Raw genomic sequence first — 23,182 nt, 5'->3', positions numbered from 1 at the left:
GGTGATATATCAAATCTATGATATATTCCTTTTTTTTTTTTTTTTTTTTTGGCAACAGCGGCAACTGTGAGCTGTCCCCAGGCCCTTTAGGCAAAACGCTCTTCCCTGCAGACAAGCCACGTCCCTCGGTGTCTCCTATGTCTGAGCAAGCAGTTCTCATGCCTGCTGTTACAATACCAAGGGAATTATATGCAATTTGAGAAGGGAGTTTTAAATCAGCATCGCAGATTAGGCAGAGCACATAAAGCAAGGTTCTATGCGTCTCTCCTTTTTATAACTCAAGGATTGATGCCCGTTTCTTAGTACCAAATGGGGCCATCCCTTTGATTATAGGTTAGGAGCTAGAATTTATGGGAAGAAAGTCTTAATTCTCCGGCACGATGCTTCAGAGGCTAGAAAGCGTCTTTAGGTTAAACATTTCCCACGTAAGGAGTACACTGACGGGAGCCAGATTTTATCTGTATTTCAGCATCAAGGGGTGGCTGCCAGGCTCTGGAAAAGGATTTTTATGGCCAGAGGCAAATACCCCTGAAAAAAATGCCTAACAGCCCAAGACCTACGTAGAGAGAAACACCTGCAGCAGTGTAAATCCTTACGTTCCTAAGACGGGGTTTCAAGTTCTATTAATAAAAGGCAGAGTCACTCAAAGAGAGACGTGGAGCATAACTCAAATAAAAGTGAGTGATGTGGCCGTTTCCCACTCCGCATGCTCCCGCTAAGATGAGGACAATCGTTCACGGTACCTCCCAGGGCGGGGGCAGTTCTCAGCGTTACCTGATTCATCGACTCTCATTTTTTTAGTCGGGCTGTCACAATTCTCATCATCCGACATCTCCATCTCTTCTTCGCGGCGGATGCCCATTAGCTGCTCACTCTGAGCGTTCCGGAGCTCCTGGAAGCAGAGGACGCACGGGCGTCAGGGTCAGGGAGGCGCGCCACCCCTTTCCCCGTGATCCCTCGGTGTATCGTGACTGACACCGGAATGCCCAGGCTCTGAGGTCTTCACCTCCCACACGGTGCCCCGCCTCATCTCGGAAGAGGTTCTAGGGGTCCAGGGAGGGTGGAGAGACCAGGTGCGTAACTTGGGATAAGTCCCTGCCCATCCAGGATGAGTCAAGAGCTCTTCAGCAACTGCTTTAGACTCTTGAGTCTTAATTTCTGCATCTGTAAAAACGGGGACACGGACATCCACCCAGCACGGCTGTTGTGAGGGCCTTTGCGAAATGCCTCTGACCAGGGCTGGAGCGAGGAGGCTCAGAGCTGCGGCTTCGGGATGTGGGCGAGAGACTCTGGTCTACCACTGACCCACAGTGTCCTTTACAGATGTTTCTTCCCCTCCCTTAGCGTCAATTCACCCACCGAGAGACTGTGCCGCTAAGAGTTCTGAGTATAAAAAAAGCTAATGCATGTGAGATACTCAGCATCGTGGAGGAGACTTGGTTCATCAGGTGGAAAATGCTGGCTGCTCTTATGGTCGTGCAAAAGAGTGTCCTTGCCTGTGATGTGTGTATGTGCCTACATGTGATCTCACACATACACACACGCTTCAGGTATCCAAATGGAGAGATTCAAATGGTGTTGGAGGACAAAATAAAACCAGATGCCTTTGTTCTTGGCGTTTCACCTTATCACGGTGGGGAGGGAGTGGGGGTGGTGACTGTTTGGGTTGTAATGGCTGTTTCAGCATTTGTGGAAGACCTTAGGGTCCTATCTCTCTCAGTTTCCTAGAAGAGTGACAGTGATCAAGGCATTTAATTTCTTTGAGCCTTTGTCTGCTCACACATACATAGGGACTATGAGGAATACAAGACTGTTTCCATGCAAGAGGAGATGTGAAAACTCCCTGTAAAAAGTAACAAAATTACATGCTAACATTTTACTGCTGTGCCCCGAAATCAGGACACTGTAATTGTTTCTGTGGAATAAGTATATCCTTTCTGATCAGGCTGCATATTCTATATTGTGAATCCCTATCCATTCTGTTCTCTTAATGCTCTGTCCTCAAAAAAAAAAAAAAAACAAAAACAAAAACAAAAAAAACCCTCAAAAGAGGAGATGGGCTGCATTCTTGTTTTTCTCCCCATTTCAAAGGAAGTCTCTAAACAAAAGTCAAATAGGTACAATGATCTCACTTTCCAATAAATAAACCCATGGATAACAAGAAAACTACATCATAACGCCTCATGTGCTAATGGTACTGGCTTTCAGCACAGTTCGAAGTGTCCATTCGATGGATGGATGGGTCTAGATTATTCTGTTACAGGTTCTCTCGATTCCCTTCTCTCCTTAGTGTGCAGATTTTAACCACAGCGTGATGGAAAGGGAATTATGTGTCACCAACCACATTTGCATGGTTAGCTCTGAACCCCGGGAACCATCAGTGCAGAGACAAAGACAGGGAAAGGGGGAGGCAGACGGCAAGGTCTCTGGGACTGAGACACAGGGCAGTGGTGACAGGCACCAGCATGAGAGGCAGCACCTGCTCACTGGACCACATAGAAAGAGGTCCTTGTTCTGTCTTAAATAGCACCCTTGGGTCTGGGAGGTGGATGTCACCCATGATGAGCGGGGCAGTTTTTAGACTTGGGATAACCCAATTCCCCAAGACGTGGCCTGAAAATACTCAAAACAATGAAATGTCAGGTGGAAAGAATAAATGAGGCTGAAACAGGGCCTGTTGCTTAGTCCCTTCCATGAATGAGACTGTCACATGGTAGCTGTTCTCATGGGGAAGGGTGGTGGAAAGGAAAAAAAAAATTGGAGGCGGGGGGGAATCGGAGGGTGTTGCCACAGGGTCCCTCTGGTTCAGCCGTAAATCACTAGTACACGCTGATACATCTGCAAAGGTGTTGCAGATAATTAACAGAGGCTGTTCCCGGCAACGTGGCAAAATCAAGCCAATTATCGAGCTTATATGCAACTGAGAAATCATCCGCAACGTTAAATTGCCAACTGGTATTTAATCAATTAAGCGACATGTAAGAGAGAAAATCAAAGGTAATTTAGAATTCTATCTCCTCGTGTATCAAAAGAGGCGATGGGCGTGGCGGGGAGAGGAGGGGCAAAAAGACCCTTTGCAGGGTCATCTTTTTGGACTGTGCTCCTGGCTACGTCTGGTAGGGAGCAAAGCAAGCAGGCTTCTTTGGGACAAAGCTGGAAGCCTTCCTGTGTCCCGTGTCTGCGTCCTGCTCGGCAAAGGGGAGGACCACTCTGCACTGCACGGGGAGGCAGGGCTGCGGGAGAGGGATCGGCTAAGGCAGGAGGCGTGACTCAGGTCAGTAACTGACTATTGCCGACCGCCTTGGCACAATCGGGTTTGTCGAGAATCAGGCCACCTGCCCCTTCTCTGAACATGACTGTTAATCATGTCTGGCTGCATGTGAAGGAAAGACACTAAAGCAATCCATAGGCAGATCGTTTTCCAAACGGAGTCACCGTGTATGGATTCCAATGTGTGTTTCAGAACCCTGCACGTGTCATGTCTCAGCGTGGATTGCTCAGGACTCTTTCCATGGAAAATCAACCTCGACACAGTCAGTGTCTGGGAGAGGTCAGGGCGAGCACCCTTGGTTTTTCTGGCCCCTGAAAAAATGAAAGAGAAACCCCACTTCCTCCTTATTCACCGTCCCATGCGGAGGAACAGAATTGCGTCAGTCACCGACCACCTTCTCAGAATCGGTGCACAAAACTAAAAAATGCCCTTCTTGGTAATAAACTGCACGAGCGTTTGAAGTGTCCCATTACTGTGAAGTCACTCAGTATTCCCCATAATAGCAGTGATAATAAAGACGTCATTTGGTATGCATGTGGATGCTACGTCGAGTGCCATTGGTATGAGACTGCAATTTAGCATCAGTTAATGAGCACTTAAAATGCTACCCAAGTGATTGATATCCCAGGACTCTGGGTTCCTCAAATTCTACATAAAACACTTCTTTTACAAGTGGGAGCCCAGCATGGTTAAATAAATAAACCTTACCTTCTAGGAGTTTGGGATTTGGAAAGAGGGGATTATCATTTAGAGAACTTATAATCTTAACATGCTAGAGATGGAGAGGCATCCAAATGGAAAACATTCTCTCATTTAAAAAAAAAAAAAAGAAGAAGAGGAGGAAGCAAACAGAGACAGTATACTTACTGTTAAATTACAGGTTCAAAGCGTACACTACACTGCGGAGTTAAAAATAACAGCTGGACGACCAATGCCTAATGACAGTCTGGTCCTTCTAAGGTGGCAGCGAAGGTCAAGTTCTGAACGCTTGCCTTGGGGGAGGTACTCACACTTCACGCGTGCATTGATGCAGAAGGGTGGATGGGACTAGCCCGGACACTCACTTCCTGAGGGTACGTGCTCCAGGGAGAGGTCTGATGCGACCTCCTGGCTAGCACGGGGACGAAGACACTGCTTAGGATGAGAACCCATGGATGAAAGGCATACCTGCCATTTCTAGCCAAAGACCGAACCTGTCCTCAGCTCATGGGAGAGCACTGAAAAAACCTCGCTGTTGAGTCTAAAAACCAGTTTTCTAGTTTAAATTACCCTTTTTTTTTTTTTTTGGGTCTTTTAGGGCCGCACCCATGGCATATGGAGGTTCCCAGGCTAGGGGTCTAATTGGAGCTGTAGCCGTCGGCCTATACCACAGCCACAGCAACTTGGGATCCAAGCTGCGTCTGCGACCTACACCACAGCTCACCGCAACACTGGATCCTTAACCCCCTCAGCGAGGAGAGGGCTCGAACCCACATCTTCATAGATGCTAGTCGGGTTTGCTAACTGCTGAGCCATGATGGGAACACCTGTGTTTTTTTTGTTGTTGAAAATGATTAGGCAACGTGGTTTATTTCTGAGCTCTTCACTCTGAATGGGAGGGATTCTCACCTCCCTTCGCAGGGGGAAAAGCACTCTGTCCGCTAGGCAGTCGGTCAGCCGCTTTTCTGGATAAGGAACAAATCTGAGCTGGACTGGGGGCTGACAAGGGGACAGGAGAATGGCAGGGGACTGCCTGCTGCAACAAAAACCATCGTGGCTGCGGCCACACTATCCCTGCCAATCCAGCTGTGTGATGATGGTTAAAAAGTAATAATAAAATCACCAACCTCAGAATGCTTTCGCCAAATGTCTATGTTCTTGCGCTGAGCTTTCGAGAAATGGTCCCAAGCTTTTTGTCTGGTAGAAGCGTTGAAAACGGCCACAATCTGCTCAACTTTGGTGAACAAGGAAGTCAAACAAGACAAGTAATTTATGTTGTGATCACTATAGGGAAGCAAAGCAAAGACACTAGGAGTCTATGGATGATGTCACAGCAGAAACAACATCATCAATATCCATCCCATTTGTGCCTTTTTGTACTTACATGTTAGCAAGGTTGGGGAGGTCGCCCTTCAAGTCTGTCTCCATAACTTTAGGTTACAATAAATTCTAAATATGCCTGGGAAGAGTTCATGGCTGTCTGCCTCCAAGCATTCTTTAGCTCTTATTTGGAAATACGATTTGGTACCTCTATATACTTAGATCTATAGCTGTACGGCACCAACTGGCACACAGATATAGAGATCAAGTAATGCCTGGGTTGGGGGCTTAGGAGTGAAGCCGAGATGGAGTGGCCGAAGGAGGAAGAGCCAGACATGCATCTTTTTCGCATCTGGTCTGCTTCTCAAGGACCCAACGGCACCCCTTTGAAGACACGGCCATGGCCAAGTTCCATGTTGGGGGAATGAGTTGCTGTATCACACCTCCCCTCAATCTCAAGCCATTTTGATTTGTCTGTTTATTTTTGTCTTTTAGGGCCACACCCGCAGCATATGGAGCTTCCCAGGCTAGGGGTCCAATCGGAGCTGTAGCTGCTGGCGTACACGACAGCCACAGCAACACCAGATCCTTACTCCACTGAGCGAGGCCAGGGATCAAACCTGTGTCCTCATGGACGCTAGTCAGATGCGTTTCCTCTGAGCTGCCATGGGAACTCTTCAAGGCCATTTTTACTCCAGAGTCCCCTTTTCGCCCCCTCTTGCACCCAATGGAGCCAGCCCTCCAGCCCTCTGGCAGCAAACAGGAGCCATCGCCTCCACTTCCAGACAGACCCAGGCTCCCCCAACCAGCAGCATTGGCAGGCAGACCTTATTTCAACACCATGTGGTACCCTCCGTAGTCCATCAGGGCCACGTACCGTTCTGTGACTCCATTTTTACTTCCAGAAGGCTCCCCTCCCTCCGGCTCCCCAACCCCTTGAAGTTCTAACTCCATCACTTTGACTTCATTTAGCGTTCTGGGGAGGGGGGCGCCTTCAAGGCAAGGTGCGATTTCGGTGATCAAGGCTGAAGGGTTGTGAACAAAGCTCTAAGGAGAAGGGGGTGGGCTCTTCGTGTGGGATGTTAGAGGTGGGGCCAACCAACTGCAGATTCAATCTTGCTTAAATGGTTATTGATCTCGTAAGCACGGGATTAAGGAAATTACAGCTCTGAATGAACCATATGATTAAACCTGAACTTCTAAATATTTAGTTAGGAAGGCACCGTTAAAATGAGCTTCTTAGGGATGCTAACACTCTACTTAACATAAATCTTTCTTAAGTGATTCCCAAGGCTCTATTAGAAAAAAGGACATCAAAGCTCCTGCAAATCTTCCAGGTGCCCAAAGAATGTCAGAGAGTAACGGAATCATCCCCACAGAAGAGCAACACCTGGTGCCACAACTTCCAAAAATGAGCACACAAAAGAAACAAGTGCATGACAGATGAGAGGAAGAAAGCGGTTTCCTTTGCTTACTACATGGGGAATTTCTTCCAGGGCTAATAAGCAACTATTTCATCTAGGGCTCATCTTCACAGGGGCTTTTATATTTATTGTTTTTCTTGTTTTGTTTTGTTTTGTCTTTTAGGACGCTCCCAGGCTAGGGGTCGAATCAGAGCTACAGCCCCTAGCCTCCGCCACAGCCAGAGCCACGCCAGATCCGAGCCACGTCTGTGACCCACACCACAGCTCACGGCAATGCCGGATCCTCAACCCACTGAGTGAGTACGGGGATCGAACCCACGTCCTCGTGGATCCTAGTCAGGTTCTAAACCTACTGAGGCACAACGGGAACTCTTGTTTATTGTTCTCTACCTCAAGAGAATCCTACCTCCAAATCTCCTTATTTATCCAACTTGATCATCAGGCCATCTGATGAATTTGCTGCACTCACTTTTAAAAGGAGGGCTTGCCATTAGCGAAGCTCACAATCCTCTTGAATGCACCCTCTCCTGTCTGGCCTGGAGGACACAAAGCTGTCAGAGGAGTCCTGCTGAGCTGCTCCAAGGGCTGGCTTTCACTGGCCACCCACCTTCGGGGCTCTGCTCGGCTGGACCAAAGCGTGGCTGGCAGAGGAGACCTGGTCACCTCGCCCCCACCCCGCTTGGGCTTCCTGTTGTTTTACCTGCAGGAAGACTGGGGTCAATGGGCTCAAGCTGCCTGCTGCACGGGCAACGCAGAGCCGCCAGCCCAAAACACAGTGTGGACTCTGCCCTCTGAGGGGGCTGGCGGGGGTGGTGATCCTGGGATTGTTAACGAGGGAGGGGTCCCACTGCTTTTCATGGCTGAGCTCTTTGGTCAGCATCACTTCGAAGAGTAAGAACTCTAGTGTTTTGATACCAGGCCCGAGGGGGAAAAAAAAAAAAAAAAAAGGACAGGGAGGGATGAGGCTGAGTATTTGGATGCTAACAGTCAAAATTCTGCCATCAAACAAGGAAGGCTGTTAATAAAGGGGATACATGGGAAGAGGAAATTATGTGGCCCCTTAAGTGTGCGTGTGGAGTGAGAGGAAGGTAAGAGAGACCAGGAATGCACATGGAGGGGTCCAGAAGGGAGGGAACTTAGAAGAAAGACTCTGCGCAGGTTTGAGGGTAAAAACAGATATATTCACACCTACTGAAACCACATCCTCTTGCAAATATTCTGTCTGAGGCGAAATACCTCTGTTATTTAGCACATGTCATTACCACATCGCGGACGTAACTTCATTCATTCATTCCACAGACCTCTGAGACCCTACTGGTTCGCAGCACTTGACTGACTGCTAGAAACATGATGAAGACCAAGCCCATGCCCTGGGTGAGATCTTAGTCTCCAGGAAGGAAACAAAGGCAAGCAGGTCCCCTTCCCATGTACAAGAGGTATGGAGGACAGCAATGGGAGCAGGTGATGAAGTCAGTGGGTTGGAATCATGGAACACGGCCAAAGAAGGCAACATTCGCCAGGTCTTAAGTGATGCATCAAAGCTTGCCCAGCAGAGAAGGTAGGGGCGGCGGGTTCAAAGGCTGGCTGGAGTTGAGAATGAAGTCTGCGGGCAAGGAGCTGATGGGGGTGGGGCTAAAGCTGGGTGGGGATGAATCAGGAAGGACCGTGTGTGCTAAGCCAGACTGTGAGTTGGTACTGTAGGCTAGAGGTGGCCCATGCAAATAGGATTTGTTCAAGACGATGCAGGCTTGAATTAAGACAGAGCACTGGAGTGGAGGGAGGAGCAAGGAGCCAATGGATGGGGCGAGTTGACTTGTTACGAGGGAAGAAAGAGGTGACTCAAGCTTGAGAAGTACAACAGAGACCAGGGCACGAGTACAGGAGTTCCCACCATGATATGGTGGGTTAAGAATCTGATGGCAGCGGCTCGGGTCACTGCAGAGGCATGGGTTCGGTGCCTGGCCCAGTGCAGTGGGTCAAAGAATCCAATGCTATCACTTCCGTGGCATAGGCTGCAGCTGGGACTCAGACTCGATCTCTGTCCTGGGAACTTCCACGTGCCATGGGTGTGGCCATAAGGAAAAAAAAAAAAAAACCCAAAACAAAGAGGATGAGAGGACAGGTGGAGGTCTGAGAAAGAAGATAAAGTGTCTGCTGATGGACAGGCTGATCTGAGATGTGTGATGGTCATCCAGATGGAGCCGAAATACCTATCGGAAGTTCAGAAATTCAGAGATCTATCTTGAATTTTCTGGGTCATTCTCAAATCATGTAGTTGCATTCTTTTCAACTGTAGAATTCATTGAAAGCAAAACTAAATATGATTCTTTTTATACCTCTTTTCTCATTAAGTTTTATACTCTCATCCCAACACACATATTAACAAATTCAACCAAAGATCGAAACTTGAGAACCTGTAACTCAGTTTGGGTTTAAAAACTACTTGCACTGTGTTTCCAAAGCCAGGTTGACTGCTCTGCTTTCTATGAAGACTGCCCCTCAACCAGCCATGTGTCTTGCAAAGGAAAGTTCCTGGGCACACAAAAGGACTCGGAAGAGTGCCTGGGTCAGTACAAATTCATCACCATTAGGGAAAAACTACCTCCAAGGGTATGCGTCCAATGTGATGCAAAGACAGCATATTTTTAAAAACCATACATCAGGGTGACTGCCAGGATTGAGGTCCCAGGGAAAGAGCACGCCCTCTTCATGGTTTCCAGCAGGAAAGACCAAAGAGCAAATGTGAATTCCGTCACCACTCACCACTCTCCAGCAGAATCCACAGTACTTGTTCCAGGCACCGCGCAACGGCTAGTTACCAACTCAATGGGCTCTTTGACATAAAAAGATGGCACCAGCCTTTGTTCAAAACGGAGCATGCAGAAGTTGTGCTGTGAGCAAAAGAGGTTCAGATTGACCCCCACGGAGTCTACAACCCTGTGGGTCTATAAGTGGTAGCTGGAAGGCCCCACCCAAGCCTACAGCGGTTATATACTTCAAACTGTTGGAAGCACTATCAACAGAAATACAAATTCTCCATGAGAGAATTTGTAGTTATTCTTCACACTTTGCAAATTCTACCCTTCCCCACACCCAATTCTATGTGTCTAGGTTTGCCTAAATTAGGTTATTCGAAAACAAAGGAAAAAAGAAAAGGACTGATTTTTCAAAAGTATGCTTGACTGTCCCTTTCAGACGTCACTATAGAGTCCCTGGAACATATCCAGCAGGTGTCATGAACACCAAGGGAGGAGAAATGGAGCTTTAAGGAAACTGTGAGTCGCTTTTTACAGAGGCAAACTTCTTGCTAAAAGATAACCTGAGGGAGTTCCCATCGTGGGGCAGTGGTTAATGAACCCAACTAGGAACCATGAGGTTGTGGGTTCAATCCCTGGCCTTGCTCAGTGGTTAAGGATCTGGTGTTGCCGTGAGCTGGGGTGTAGGTTGCAGATGCGGCTTGGATCCTGAGTTGCTGTGGCTGCAGTTAGACCCCTAGCCTGGGAACCTCCATATGCAGCTCAGAGATAGGAGCTGGAGAGACTCTAGAGAAAAGCAGAGCAACCAAGAGATTATGCATTGCTGCAGCTTCAACTCGCTGGTTATTTTGATTCTTGTCTACTTCAATGCCTAACTTGAGGCACTTATGGGCTTAGGTTCTGGTTGGCTTCCGTAGGCCACCACCACCTTGGAGCCTCATCAGTCTCATGGCCTCAGTGTTTGGGTGGTCAATTAACTGAACGCCCTACTAGTGATGATTCATTCTCTTATACACACAACAGGCGCATATACTTGTATATATTCTTGAGAATTGCAAAAAAATTTAACCCTTTGTTTTGGAACGTCCCTTGCACTTCGAACTGCTGGGACATCTGCTGACTTCAGAAGAGATGTCTTAGGAGTTTCTGTTGTGGCTCAGCAATAACCAACCTGCCTAGTATCCATGAGGATGCAGGTTTGACCCCTGGCCTCGCTCAGTGGGTTAAGGATCCGGTGATGCCGTGAGCTGTGGTGTAGGTTGCAGATAAGGCTCAGATTTGCGTTGCTATGGCTGTGGTGTAGGCCGGCGGCTACAGCTCTGATTTGACCCCTAGCGTGGGAACCTCCACATGCTGCGGGTATGGTCCTTAAAAAAAAAAAAAAAAAAAACCCACAAAAAACCGAACAAATGTCTTACACAAAAGAGAACTTTATAAATTATCTTGAGAAGTGCTTGTCTCCAGGCTTCTCGAAAAAGACGAGCTCAGAACAGGACATTCACTGACTCGGGAACAGACCACACTTAAAAGAGCTCTCTCTCTGGGAAGAAGCCTGACACCAAGCATAATACCTCAGACTTGGGGCTGCGCAAGGCTCTGGTTTTTGAGCTCTGGGCAGAAAAGCATTGAAAGCACTCAGAGAGGGGGTTCCTGTCATGGCTCAGTGGTAACAAACCTGACTAGTATCCATAAGGACACAGGTTTGACCCTGGCGTCGCTCAGTGGGTTCAGGATCTGGCGTTGCTGTTGCCATGAGCTGTGGTGTAGGTCGCAGACGCGGCCTGGATCTTGAGTTGCTGTGGCTGTGGTGTAGACTGGCAGCTGTAGCTCCGATTGGTCCCCTAGCCTGGGAACCTCCATGTGCTGAGGGTGCAGCCCTAAAAAAAAGACCAAAAAAAAAAGAAGAAGAAAGAAAAAAGAAAGAAAGCATTGAGAGACAAAAGTCAGGCCAGGCTCCTCCAAAGGATACAGGCTCAGACCTTCTCCCCTGTCCTCCTAAGTGCCTGTCTCAGAGGCCTAGCACCTCATTTTTTTGTTTTTTGTCTTTATAGGGTCACACCCGCAGCATATGGAGGTTCCCAGGCTAGGGGTCCAATTGGAGCTGTAGCCACCGGCCTACACCACAGCCACGGCCACGGCCACTGCCACTGCCACGCTGGATCCCAGCTGCGTCTGTGAGCTACACCACAGCTCACGGCAACACCAGACCCTTAACCCACTGAGCAGGCCAGGGATCAAACCCGCCACCTCATGGTTCCTAGTCGGATTCGTTTCCTCTGCATCACGATGGGAACTCCCTGTCCCCTGTGTCTTTTGTTCCAGCCCAGCATCTGTGAAAGAACCTTCAATCTACTTAGTGTCCCAAATATCTGGAGAACCTGATTAAGTCCTTACCGGCAGTAGGCCCGCCTACATAGAGCATCTCAAACAAATCTTCCAAGCTTAATTTTTGTTGTCATTGTTATCTGGGCTCACAATAGAGCCTTAACTCTAAAGGGTTCAGAGGAAATTTCATTTTCCTTTAAGGGATAACATTTTTTCCCCCAAATCCCCTGTGAATAGCTCCTGAGAGATTTCCAAAGGCATGCAACAAATGAAATAGCTGCATCCCCCCCCAACCCTAGCCAGTTAGTGTTGTTTTTAAAAAACACTTAAAGCTCGGGTGGGACGGATGAGCCTTGGCCCTGGATTGAAGGATTATTGCAGAGCAGGGAATAAGTGGTTTGGGCCCTTGGATGCCCAGATCAAGCCAGAGGGAGGGGTAGTTAGTGTTGAACAGGACAGAGGAAGCTGCCAAAGTGATTCCCAGAGAGCCTTCCGGGCCCTCACTCGGGTTCTGGGTCCTGAGCTCAGGAGCCTGCCAGTCAGTCTGGCGGGCAGCCCAGGACACAGAATTAACTCGGTCCAGCCTTCCTTAATGTATGTTACAGAGGCATGGACTGGAATTTCAAGTCGAGGAGAAAAAGGACATGCCGGGGTTTTGTCTCGAGATGAGGAAAAAGAGCCAGGCGTCGTGACACCAAGAATCCATCACAGCCCTGTGAAACCTGAAGCCAAAACGCAAATGGCAGACTCTGGGGTCCCCACCTTCCTGGCTGGAGGAGGCCAGAAACGCGGTTCTTTGGGGGAATGGAATGGGGATAGAAGAAAAAAACATGCTGTTCAAATTATAAAGAAAAAAAAAAAAGAAACAAGGTACTTTTACCAATTTTTTTTATATTATAGTTGATTTACAACGTTCTGCCAATTTCTGCCACACAGCAAAGTGAACCAGTCAGTCTGGCAGTTATATATATATTCCTTTTCTCATATTCTCTCCCATCATGTTCTGTCCCAAGAGACTGGATAGAGTTCCCTGTGCTGTGCAGTAGGACCTCACTGCTTATCCATTCTAAATGGAATTGTTTGCATCTACCAACCCCAAACTCTCAGTTCCTACTTTTAGCAAATTTTTAAGCAAGCAGGAAAGGGTGACATTGTCCAGGGAAATGGGAGGATATTGGGCAGACAGCGACTTTTTGAAGCTTTGTATAAATCCCGGTACGTTTCAGAGAACCACAGGTCCTCTTCTTAATGCATCTATTCAAATAGGCTGGCAAGTTATGGAACAAAAATCCATGAGGCTATCATAATTTTAATGGTTCCTTATATAGAGCACTTATTAGGCTTTTGAAAATCCAATACATCCCCGTGTCTAGATTATCCTGATTGATGAAATAAAAGTAATGTATGTATATAAGAAAAAAGGAATCAAATGAAAAGTCAAAAGTCTGCCTTCCCTTCTTGACCAGGGCCCAGTGTCTCTCTTCAAAGGTAACCACGATTAACAGTTTATGCATCCAGAGAAAAAGTTATAAGTGAAATACACATGGTGTATATTTTTCTCTGTGCAATCTTTTTGTGCCTACATAAAGGTGGTAAGACGATATACACTGTGCTATATCTTGCTCTTTTTTACTTAGTTTATCTTAACCACCTAATCTTATGTATATTACTAATAAGGCTGCACTGAACAGCCTCAGACATATCTTCTGACACTTTTTTTATATAAGATCATTAGAAGACATTTTTTTTTTTTGGTCTTTTTTTAGAGCTGCACCCATGACATATGGAGGGTCCAGGCCAGGGGTTGAACCAGAGCTGCACCTGCCGGCCTACACCACAGCCACAGCAACGCCAGATCGGAGCCTCATCTCTGGCCTGCACCAAAGATCACGGCAATGCTGGATCCTTAACCCACTGAGAGAGACCAGGGATCGAACTCATGTCCTTACGGATACTAGTCAAGTTCGTTGCCACTAAGCCACAATGGGAAATCCTATAAGAAATGCTCAACAGTGCAAAAAAAATAGTTAAGAATACCTGCAGTTTTAATTTGTTTTTGTTTTTGCTTTTAGGGATCCCCAGCACATGGCAGTTCCCAGGCTAGGGATCGAATCAAGAGCTACAGCTGCTGCTCTCTGCCACAGCCACAGCCACGCCAGACCCGAGCTGCATCTGCAAAATACATCGAGGCTCGAGGCAATGCTGGATCCTTAACCCACTGATCAAAGCCAGGGATCAAATCTGTGTCCTCATGCATATAAGTCCAGGTCATTACCACTGAGCCTCAATGGGAACTCTTAAGCAGAATGTTCTGATGCAAAGAAGCCAAATATTTGAGGCTGTGATGGGGCAAGGAGCTGCACCAAGCCCTCTCCAAAAGTCTGCTGAGGCATCTGAAGCACAGCGAAGCAGCAACCTAGGGTCTGGGAAAAAAGCTCCTGCCCATCTGCCCACCAGACTGCAACTGACACCTCTCAGCACCACGTTAATCTAAAATCCATTCCACCCTAATTCTGTTTATCCCTGTTGTTGAAGCATAAGCCTCAGCAGAGGAAGCTTGAGGTGGGGCCAAGGAAGTGCTTTTAGGGGTCTGGGAATCACACTCAGTTGGGGGCTGCCCAAGGGAAGGCAGGGGTTCAGGCAGCCCACAGTGCTGAGGTTGCGGCTTCCCCACCAAGCAGCTGTGTGGTCTAGAGAAATCTCCGCTTGTCGGAAACCCAAGTTCAAGGCGGGTGGACACGTCAATCCGGAATATCCTTTCTACCCCTGGGATCCCGTGGCACTGGGGGTCAGTGAACTTTCTGCAGGGAAGCTGACAACAAATACTTTTGGCTTTGCAGGGCACACAAGCACCTGCTAGAGCAGGGCGGGGGCGGGAGGCTGTGTCTACACATCTTGGCAGTTCTTCTCCTTCAATGGACATCCTCGCAAGCTGTCTGTGGCTACTTTTCATGATTCACCCTGGACAGTGATCTTTAGCTGGGGCACAAAGACGAGGCTGCACTTCTTTTTCAGTTGCACAGAGTCAAGAATGCCTCATCTCTGCCTTCAAGGAACTTTCCCGGTATCTCACTTTTCCTCTGATCTAATTTGAAAGTGTGCTGGCTTTAAAAAGTTTTTTGTGAAGGATTTTTTTTAAAAGTGTGGATGCACTCCAAAGTAACTCGGAGACTGCTTCCTCAGAGTGCCCCCTCCCCCTCATGCTAGGCAGTGGCTTCTTTCCCAGTTCTTACCAACTGGGCTCAGATTAAGGTGGCAAGGTTCTTTTTTTTTTTTTTGGCTTTTTAGGGCCGCACCCGTGGAAGTTCCCAGGCTAAGGGTCAAACTGGAGCTACAGCTGCTGGCCTACACCACAGCCAGAGCAACACGGGGATCCAAGCCGCCTCTGTGACCTACACCATAGCTCACGGCAATGCCGGATCTGTAACCCACGGAGCGAGGCCAGGGATCGAACCTGTGTCCTCCTGGATACTAGGTGGGTTCATGACTGCTGAGCCATGATGGGAACTCCAGGGTTTTTATCTTTAGCTCCCAGGAATTAAGATAGTTCCTGAACTTCTGTGTTCCACTCAACGTTTATATTCTAATTCTTGAAATCTAGGCTTCTACAATTCTTTAAAGTTGCAGAGTGGAAGATTTAATTTTTCTCCCATATTCGGTTGTCATTAAATTAAAAAACAGTGTTAACAGCATACCGCCTTGCTTGGCTCAGTCCTAGATAGATACCTTATTTTTTTTGAAAAGGAAGACTGAAAGGAGATACCAGAAAAAAGAAAAAAAAAGGCTCACCTCGGTGGTGGCCAGCTTCCAGCATCTTCTGCTATCAGTTCTGGTGTCCCATGAAATAGAAAATCCTACGCTCACCTTTGATTTAAAAGTCTTTATAAAACAGACTTTCCTCTGGACAGTTATTCCGAGAGCAAAGAGGCATTATTATTATTTTTTAAATGAAAACTATGTTTGCAGCACTTAAAACATTGGCAAATACAGCCATCTCTATGCTTTTAAGGAGCAGTGGAAAGCCCGCTCAGTCGCTGAAGCAGTTATGGGGAGGTTTTTTTTTTTTTTTTTTTTTCCCTCCACGCATGCACCATAGCCATGATGGCCAGAGACGTGGGAAAACATTTTAACACTTCATAAAATTCTTTTTTGACAGCAGAGACAGAGGAGCCAGATTTCCCTTGGTGGAAATTAAAGAAAAAAATGTTTAGTGGAGACGTTCCTGAGAAGGAAATGATTTCAGAAAAGGGCTTTTTAGGCAGGAGAAATGTGGACAAGGATGCCCATCTGCCTGAAAGTGGGGGTGAGTGGGGGGGCGGAATGGGCTGTCAAGGTTCACACGGAGATCAGAAACCCCTCACATTTCAGAGAGGCTTTTACGAGCTTAGTCAAGTAAACAGAGGAGGATGTGGCAGAGGAGAAGGGTCGGTGCAAGATGCAGCCCCTTGGACATGAGTTCTGTCCAGTCTGCATCACCAGCAGGGGGCCACACACACTCTGTCGGGGGAGGGGGGGGGTTGCAGGAGGGTAACCTCCCCAGCAAGGCGGAGTCTGGGCATGCGCAGGGAGAACCACCCGATCCCCTGTTTCATGATCAGCTCAGGAACTAATGACATTTTGGCTGGGTCCTGGCAGGTGCCTGTGGTGTTCAGACATTCATAGATGTTCAAGGGTGGATGTTGTTTGATATGATAAGGGCAGGTGAATTGTCAGGGTGGGAAGAGACCCTAGGGGTTGCCTGGAAAACCCTTGTACCATAGTGATGAGAGAATGAAGACTCAAGGAGCTTCCAAGACCTTCCTCAAGTCACCTGGCGAATGAATGGTCAAGCTTGGATCAGACCTGGAATCAGAACCAGGATCTCTTCGTGTCTGGTTGAAAGTCTCTCCACTGTTGGCTCTTTTTGAGATCTAAGATGCGGTTGATGCCATTTCCTATCATAAATATATAAAGCAAATTTGCAGGATGGTTCTAACATTCCCGATCTCCAGGTTAAAGTAACATTAATAACAGTGCTGTAATACTACTTCTGCAAAATTCTCAAGTATAGCCGATGTATTTGACCTTTAAGGAGAATGGTATATTAGAGCAAAGCCAGTTGAGATCATGGTTTACTCCCCAACCCGAAATTTAGAGTATTTTTTTTTTTTTAGGGCTGCACCTGCAGCATATGGAGGTTCCCAGGCTGGGAGTCTAATTAGAGCTACAACTGCCTGCCTACGCAACGCTGAATCCAAGCCACATCTTCAACCTACACCACAGCTCACAGCAACACCAGATCCTTAACCCCCTGAGCGAAGCCAGGGATTGAACTTGCAACCTCATGGTTCCTAGTCAGATCCATTTCCGACATGCCACAATGGGGAACTCCCCAACACTTGGAATATGTTTTGCAGTTATTAGCTCCCAGCCCAATTTCCAATACCACCTTCGTTTCCACCAACAATATTTGATCAACAACCAGTATCTGTACTGAGGTGCTTCCAAGAATTATGCCTGAAAGGGGGGCCGTGAGGTGGGAAAAGAGAGTAGTAAATGCTTTCTGTCTCTATTTAGCCTCAACTCAGGACAGAGGAAAAAACCCATACGCCCAAACCTGATGCTGAGAAAATAATCAAATGCTCAAGTAGACAGGATTAACGAGCACTGCAGAAGGAGCAGAAAGGGAGGCGGTTAGATGTACAGAATAGACAGGAAGGCGTCATGGAGGAGGTGTCACAGGAGCTTCGGTTCTGGCCTGGGAAGGAGGGGAAATACTTCAGACGAAGGATGGGAAGGTGGGAAAGAGGGTCCTGCTAGAGTAGAGGCAAAGCCTTCCTTTTCTAACCAGGTGGCGGTGTGTCTATGCAAAGGTGATGCTAGCACACTTCTTCCACTCCACTGTAAACTGTAAGTTTACAGTTATAATCTCCTGATTATTTTCATTTTTCATAAGTACATGTACACACACACACACAGAAAGCAAACTGTCCAAGGAGCCAAGAGGCTTGGGTTCCAATCTGCCCAGAAACCACCAAATGATTAGGGCCTATCAGGTGTCCTCCCTGAACCTCAGTCTCCTCCTCTAGAAAAGGAGAGCATTTGGGGGCCAACGAGCCTCTGAGGCCCCCTGCAGTTCTGATATTCGGCAATGTCTACTTCCCCGTCCTGCTCATTGACATGCATGGTAGGTACTCTTAAATTAATATTAATGAGCCCCTCTCTGTCGTTGCCGTCTGCTTCCCGTTTGCCTTTTCCCCACTTTGCTCCCTTCCCTCTCTCCTCTCTCACCAGGAAGCGTGCTGGGCAAGTGCCCGAGTGGGCCTATCATGGAGTGTTTAAATTTTCATTAGATACGTGTGTGTTGGAACAAGGCATGCACAATTGATCATCCTGGCATGCATATTAATAAGTGAGCGCTGTGCGCCATGCTTCTTCAACTTTTGAAACAGCTCCTCTTTGAGCTTGGAAATGACAAGCTTCACTCATCACCGAAAAACTCAAGATGGGCAGGCCTACGGGGAGTTCCTATGAGGTGCCCATGCTTAAAAAGAAAAGATCAAAAGCTGAGAAGGCCTCTCAGGTGGGAAACCGGGGGGGAAGGTGTTGCGCGATGGACAGGTTAGGCAACGACACAAGGATGGTGCAAGGATACGATGACATAAGCATGAGAGGATTCGCTTCCACATCTAGCAAATGAGATCCATGAAGCTGGCCTGGAAAGGAGGGCAAAGCCCCAGGTGCCCCAACGGGACAGATGATGCTCTCACCCAGTCTTCGAAAACCACACATCCGTGGTCAGACGTGAAAAACGATCCTAAGACGTGTGTGGATACTTTACTCCCCCAACTCTAGGTTGGGTTTAATTGCTGCTCTTTGACACTTTACGCCAAGGCTCAGATGGCAACAATGCCTGTGCACTTTTTTTTCGTGCCCATGGCATGTGGAAGTTCCTTGGCCAGGGATCGAACCTGCGCCACAGCAGTAACACCACCAGATCCTTAACCCCCTGAGCCACCAGGAAACTCCTCTATTTGCTTTAAATATCCAACCCTGGAGAGAAGGTTAGAACTTAAATGTTGGCAGAACAGAGCCCCAACAAAGCTAGAAGGTAACTGCTGGCCTTTGATGTAAGACCTTGAAATAAATCACGTTTTCTTTATGTAATTATTCATGGCTCTTGATTTTTTGCCTTTGAGCAAATGCTTTTTGTTCAAATAAGAAAGCCAGGGCAAATATGGTAAGACAAGGAGATGTGTGCCTTCGAGCCAGCTTAATGAACCAACACTCAATGGAATTTCCCCTCTCCTGTTCTACCAGTTGGCTATTTCCAAAAAGCTTATATAGGGACCACACTTTTAATGTGCTTGGAATATACCTGAATGTTCCTGGGAGTTGTTCGGTGGGTCCTCCCTTCAGGATACCCGGCTGGCCCCACTTGCTGGAATACGCTGGCTCAACAATATACCTGCTTCCAAACTGCCTACAAACGGTTCCCTGAAACTGGACTTTCTAACGGAGAGGCGCCCCTGGGATGCTAGGGGAACGGCAGTGACACTGGGGGGGGTCATTTATGGGGGAGGGTGCAATCGCCAAATAACCAGATTTCCAGCCACTGTGGGGAAAACAAGCTGAGAGGTAGGTCCTGAATCTTACTGCTATCCCAATCTAACTCAAAAGGACCAAGCCAAGTGGGACTCCTGGGGTGTTTGCCAGGAATATGCGTGCCGATAAATGGGGGTATGACTGGTTCTGCCTTTGGGAAAATATGGCAAATATGTGTCTTCATACGCAGAGGCTGTGGACTTGTGCAGCTATTGGTTTAGAGGCAGCTCTGTGTATGGACACCCAACTCACCCTGAGGCTGGCTGGGGGAAGCCGGAAACAGGGCTGAGACAAACACAAGTCCACCAGACGTGAACTGAGATATATTTAAAAATTCAAAGGATGAGAATATGAACACACATCTACCCGGCAAGCTAGGTTACTGCTAATATTTTCATGACCGCTTTCGTGGGTAGAATTTGGTTCCCCTTTGCATCTGGGGAATTGTCAGCTTTGTAAAAGCACAGAGGAATGAATAGAAAATTCTGAGATTGCTCAGTGAGCCATGCAATGTTCCTGTTCTACCTCGCAGGCTTCATTCCAGCTGAGGCGCCCATTTAAAGTCCCTGCCATCTTGGGGTCATCCTGAAGGGTCCTGGAAATCAGGGATGCACACGAAGGTCCCTCGGGCCCTCGGTGACTGGGGCGAGGACCCCCTGGACAGCTCGCGGTTGGGGAGGGGGGGCGCTGTCAAGTGCAGCTGGGGTTTTCACAATCTCTGTTGACATCTGCTGGCTGCTGGAATCCGTCCCAGAATCAAATGCCAGGGTTAAGGGGGAACCTCACAAATAGTAATAGGAAGATGGGAGAACGTACAGGATGTCAGACAGTGACAAATGGGGACATGTCAACATGAACTTTCATTTATTGTTTATTCTTCTGCCCCAGCTCTCCTAATAGCCTCTAGCCTGTTACCAAGGGTCTGGGAAAAGAGAGCAATTTCCGACAAAAGCAGAGCTGGTGAGCTGTTTTTTTTAAAAAAAAAAAATTGCAGAGTTTCCATCGTGGCTCAGTGATTAGTGAACCTAACATCCATGAGGATGTGGGTTCCATCCCTGGTCTTGCTCAGTGGGTTAAGGATCCAGCGTTGGCGTGAGCTGTGGTGTAGGTTGCACATGCAGCTTGGATCCCAAGGTTGGTGTGGCTCTGGCGTAGGCCGGTGGCTACAGCTCCAACTGGACCCCTAGCCAGGGAACCTCCATATGCCATGAGGGTGGCCCTAAAGAGACAAAAAAAAAATGTTTGATTACACGCACAAGGTGAAACCCCGTTATCCACAGACAGTGGTAGTGCCAATGCCAAACTGTTCTGTGAGGCTCCTGGAAGCTTCTGGACTCAGTGTTTCAGACTCCCGTCCTTCCAATGTGCTCATCCATTCACTCACTCATCCACCAAAGGTTTTCTGCATATTTCCACGTTCCAGGCACTTGATATGTATCAGTGACTAAGAGAGACATATCCTTTCCTTTGTGATGCTTATTATAATAACGGACGGAAAGCAGATGATTCATTAAATGAGGACCTGATGAATGCAGGGGTGGGTCAGGAAGCCCCCTCTGGGAGGGAGGGACTTACAGGATGAGAAGGATTCAGGTACGAAGAGTGCAGGGAAGAGCACACCGGACAGAGGGAACAGATGTGCAAAGGCTCAGAGGTGGGAGGCGGCTCTGATGGGATCGGCGCAAAAGAAGCTGATGGGGATGACATGTCATGAGTTGAGGGAAAGCTGACACAGAGGCAAGCCCGGAGAGTGCTGGGCATGCGAGAAGGCAGGTCATTTTAGGTGCAAAGGGATTTAAGTGGGGAAGATAGGCTCTGAGTTACATCAGACAATGTGTGAAAAACAGACTGAGCTGGAGTGAAGGAGGAAAGGAGGGATTACAGAGCAGAAACTGCAATTCTCCCCTCCTTCGTTACTCAGAGAACTCCAGTTTTATGATGGAGAGCAATGAGCCCAATCAAAAAAGGGCATTTCCTATTTTCCTTGTCACTGGGCATGGCCACATATAATAACTCTGTACAATGAGACATAAATGGAAGCCTGCTGGGGCTCTTTGGGCCAGTTTTGCTTTCCCACTCTACAGGTGCAACCCTTTCCTCTTTCTTCCTCCCCTTTTTCTTATGTGATTCAAATCCGTGAAAAAAAATGATGTGATGGCAGGAGCAACTGCAGCCCTCTTACCCATCTAGGGAGGCTAACAGCATCACAGAAACCTCAGGCTTAACAGCCTTGAACCACTGAACCAGTGCCAATAGACACTTATATCTAGATTTCACTGTGCATGAAAAGGAAATACTTCATTTAAGACACAGTGTGGTGGGGTTTTCTGTTAGATGGACATAGTATCTAGCTGACATACCAGGTTCTTACTGTAGGTCAGGTGGCCTGCACTGAATGGTGGTGGTTAAGAGGAAGAAAAGGGGGGTCAATTCTGCATGTTGAAACAATGGGTTTCCTAGATGTGGCCTTTGCTGGTGGGGGACAGTGGGTGTAAAAAGGACTTACAGGGTTTTGGTCTGATAATTTATTAAAGGGGGACGTTAAAACCCAAAGAGGAACAAGTTTAAAGCTTAAAAGCAAGAATTTCACTTTTGATATTTTGTAGATGAGGTGCCTAAATATATCTATAATAATAATCTCTAGTCTGGTGGTTTCCGTGAAGCAGGATTTCTCTCCAAAATTCCTGGCCTTGCTTTTCAGGGAGCAAGAGCACAGCAGACCCTGGAACAACATGGGTTTGAACTGCATGGGTCCACTTACATATACTGCAATACTGCTGCATCTGTGGTTGGTTGAATCTGAGGTTGTGGAACCGCAGATAGGAAGGCACAACTGTAAAGTTATGCAAAGATTCTTCACCATGCAGAGGGTCCAAGCTTCTAACTCCCTGCGTGTTGATCAAGGGTCACCTGCACTCATCCCCCTCTGCTTCTCTGCGTGCTATGTGATACACACAGGTGCAGGCTCCAGAAGAAGCAGCCTGCAGTGCTCGCGTCTGCCTGTGGCCAGATGCTCAACCCCCAGGTCCAGCATCATGAGGCCCATCGTTGCTGCAGATCTCAACCCCATCCTCCAATTCTGCTTTTATCAGCAGTTAAACGCTGATGTCTCTAACCCCACATGCTGGACTTTTTTGTCTCTCACAGGTTTCACCCCTGGGCTAGCTCATACCTGTGTAATATTAGCCATGCTTGTTTTTAACAGGTGCTTTTGTGTGTGTGTGTGTGTGTGTGTGTGTGTGTGTGTGTGTGTGTGTGTGTTTTAGGGCCGCACCCAGGCATACGGCAGTTCCCAGACTAGGGGTCGATTCGGAGCTGTAGCTGCTGGCTTATAGCACAGCCACAGCAACTTGGGATCTGAGCCACGTCTGCAACCTACACCACAGCTCATGGCAATGCAGGATCTTTAACCCACTTAGCGAGGCCAGGGATCAAACCCGCATCCTCATGGATCCTAGTCCGGGTTTGTTAACCCCTGAGCCACGAAGAGAACTCCAACAGGTGCTTTTTTATTGCCAGGAAGAAAACCAAAATCCTCCCTTATTCTACAGTGTGGCCTGCCTTGCTCTCCTCCTTGTGAGAGTCAAGGGTTGAGATTTTCCTGCCTGAGGGGACTGTACACTGCACAGAAATGAGGATTTATTTAAAACTGAGGCTAAAGAGCAAAGGCAATCAGCAATCAGCCATCGGCCATCGTCCTACTGTTCAGGCAGTTGGCTTCTTGCCATAACTTTGCAGGAATGGCATTCTTGGAATGGTGTGGCCTTTCTCTCCCGCTCCTCTCTGCCGGCAACCCACCCTAC

The 23,182-nt window shown here is 47.7% G+C and overlaps 1 protein-coding gene across 15 annotated transcripts in view; it reads right to left on the bottom strand.

Moving 5' to 3' along the window:
- ENOX1 (ecto-NOX disulfide-thiol exchanger 1) overlaps positions 1-23,182 on the bottom strand; it is a 660,000-nt gene that overhangs the window by 138,835 nt on the left and 497,983 nt on the right. For all 15 annotated transcript variants that reach the window (XM_021065349.1, XM_021065348.1, XM_021065354.1 and 12 more), the window contains 2 exons: positions 5,098-5,204; positions 775-892 (listed from right to left, as the gene is read on the bottom strand). In XM_021065349.1, the coding sequence (XP_020921008.1) occupies positions 775-892; positions 5,098-5,204 (225 nt within the window). The remainder of the gene's footprint in view (positions 1-774; positions 893-5,097; positions 5,205-23,182) is intronic.

The sequence above is a fragment of the Sus scrofa genome, chromosome 11 (assembly GCF_000003025.6).
Source record: "Sus scrofa isolate TJ Tabasco breed Duroc chromosome 11, Sscrofa11.1, whole genome shotgun sequence".
NCBI lineage: Eukaryota > Metazoa > Chordata > Mammalia > Artiodactyla > Suidae > Sus > Sus scrofa.
The sequence above is the reverse complement of the archived record's forward strand: the minus strand, read 5'-3'. Positions and strand labels throughout refer to the sequence as shown.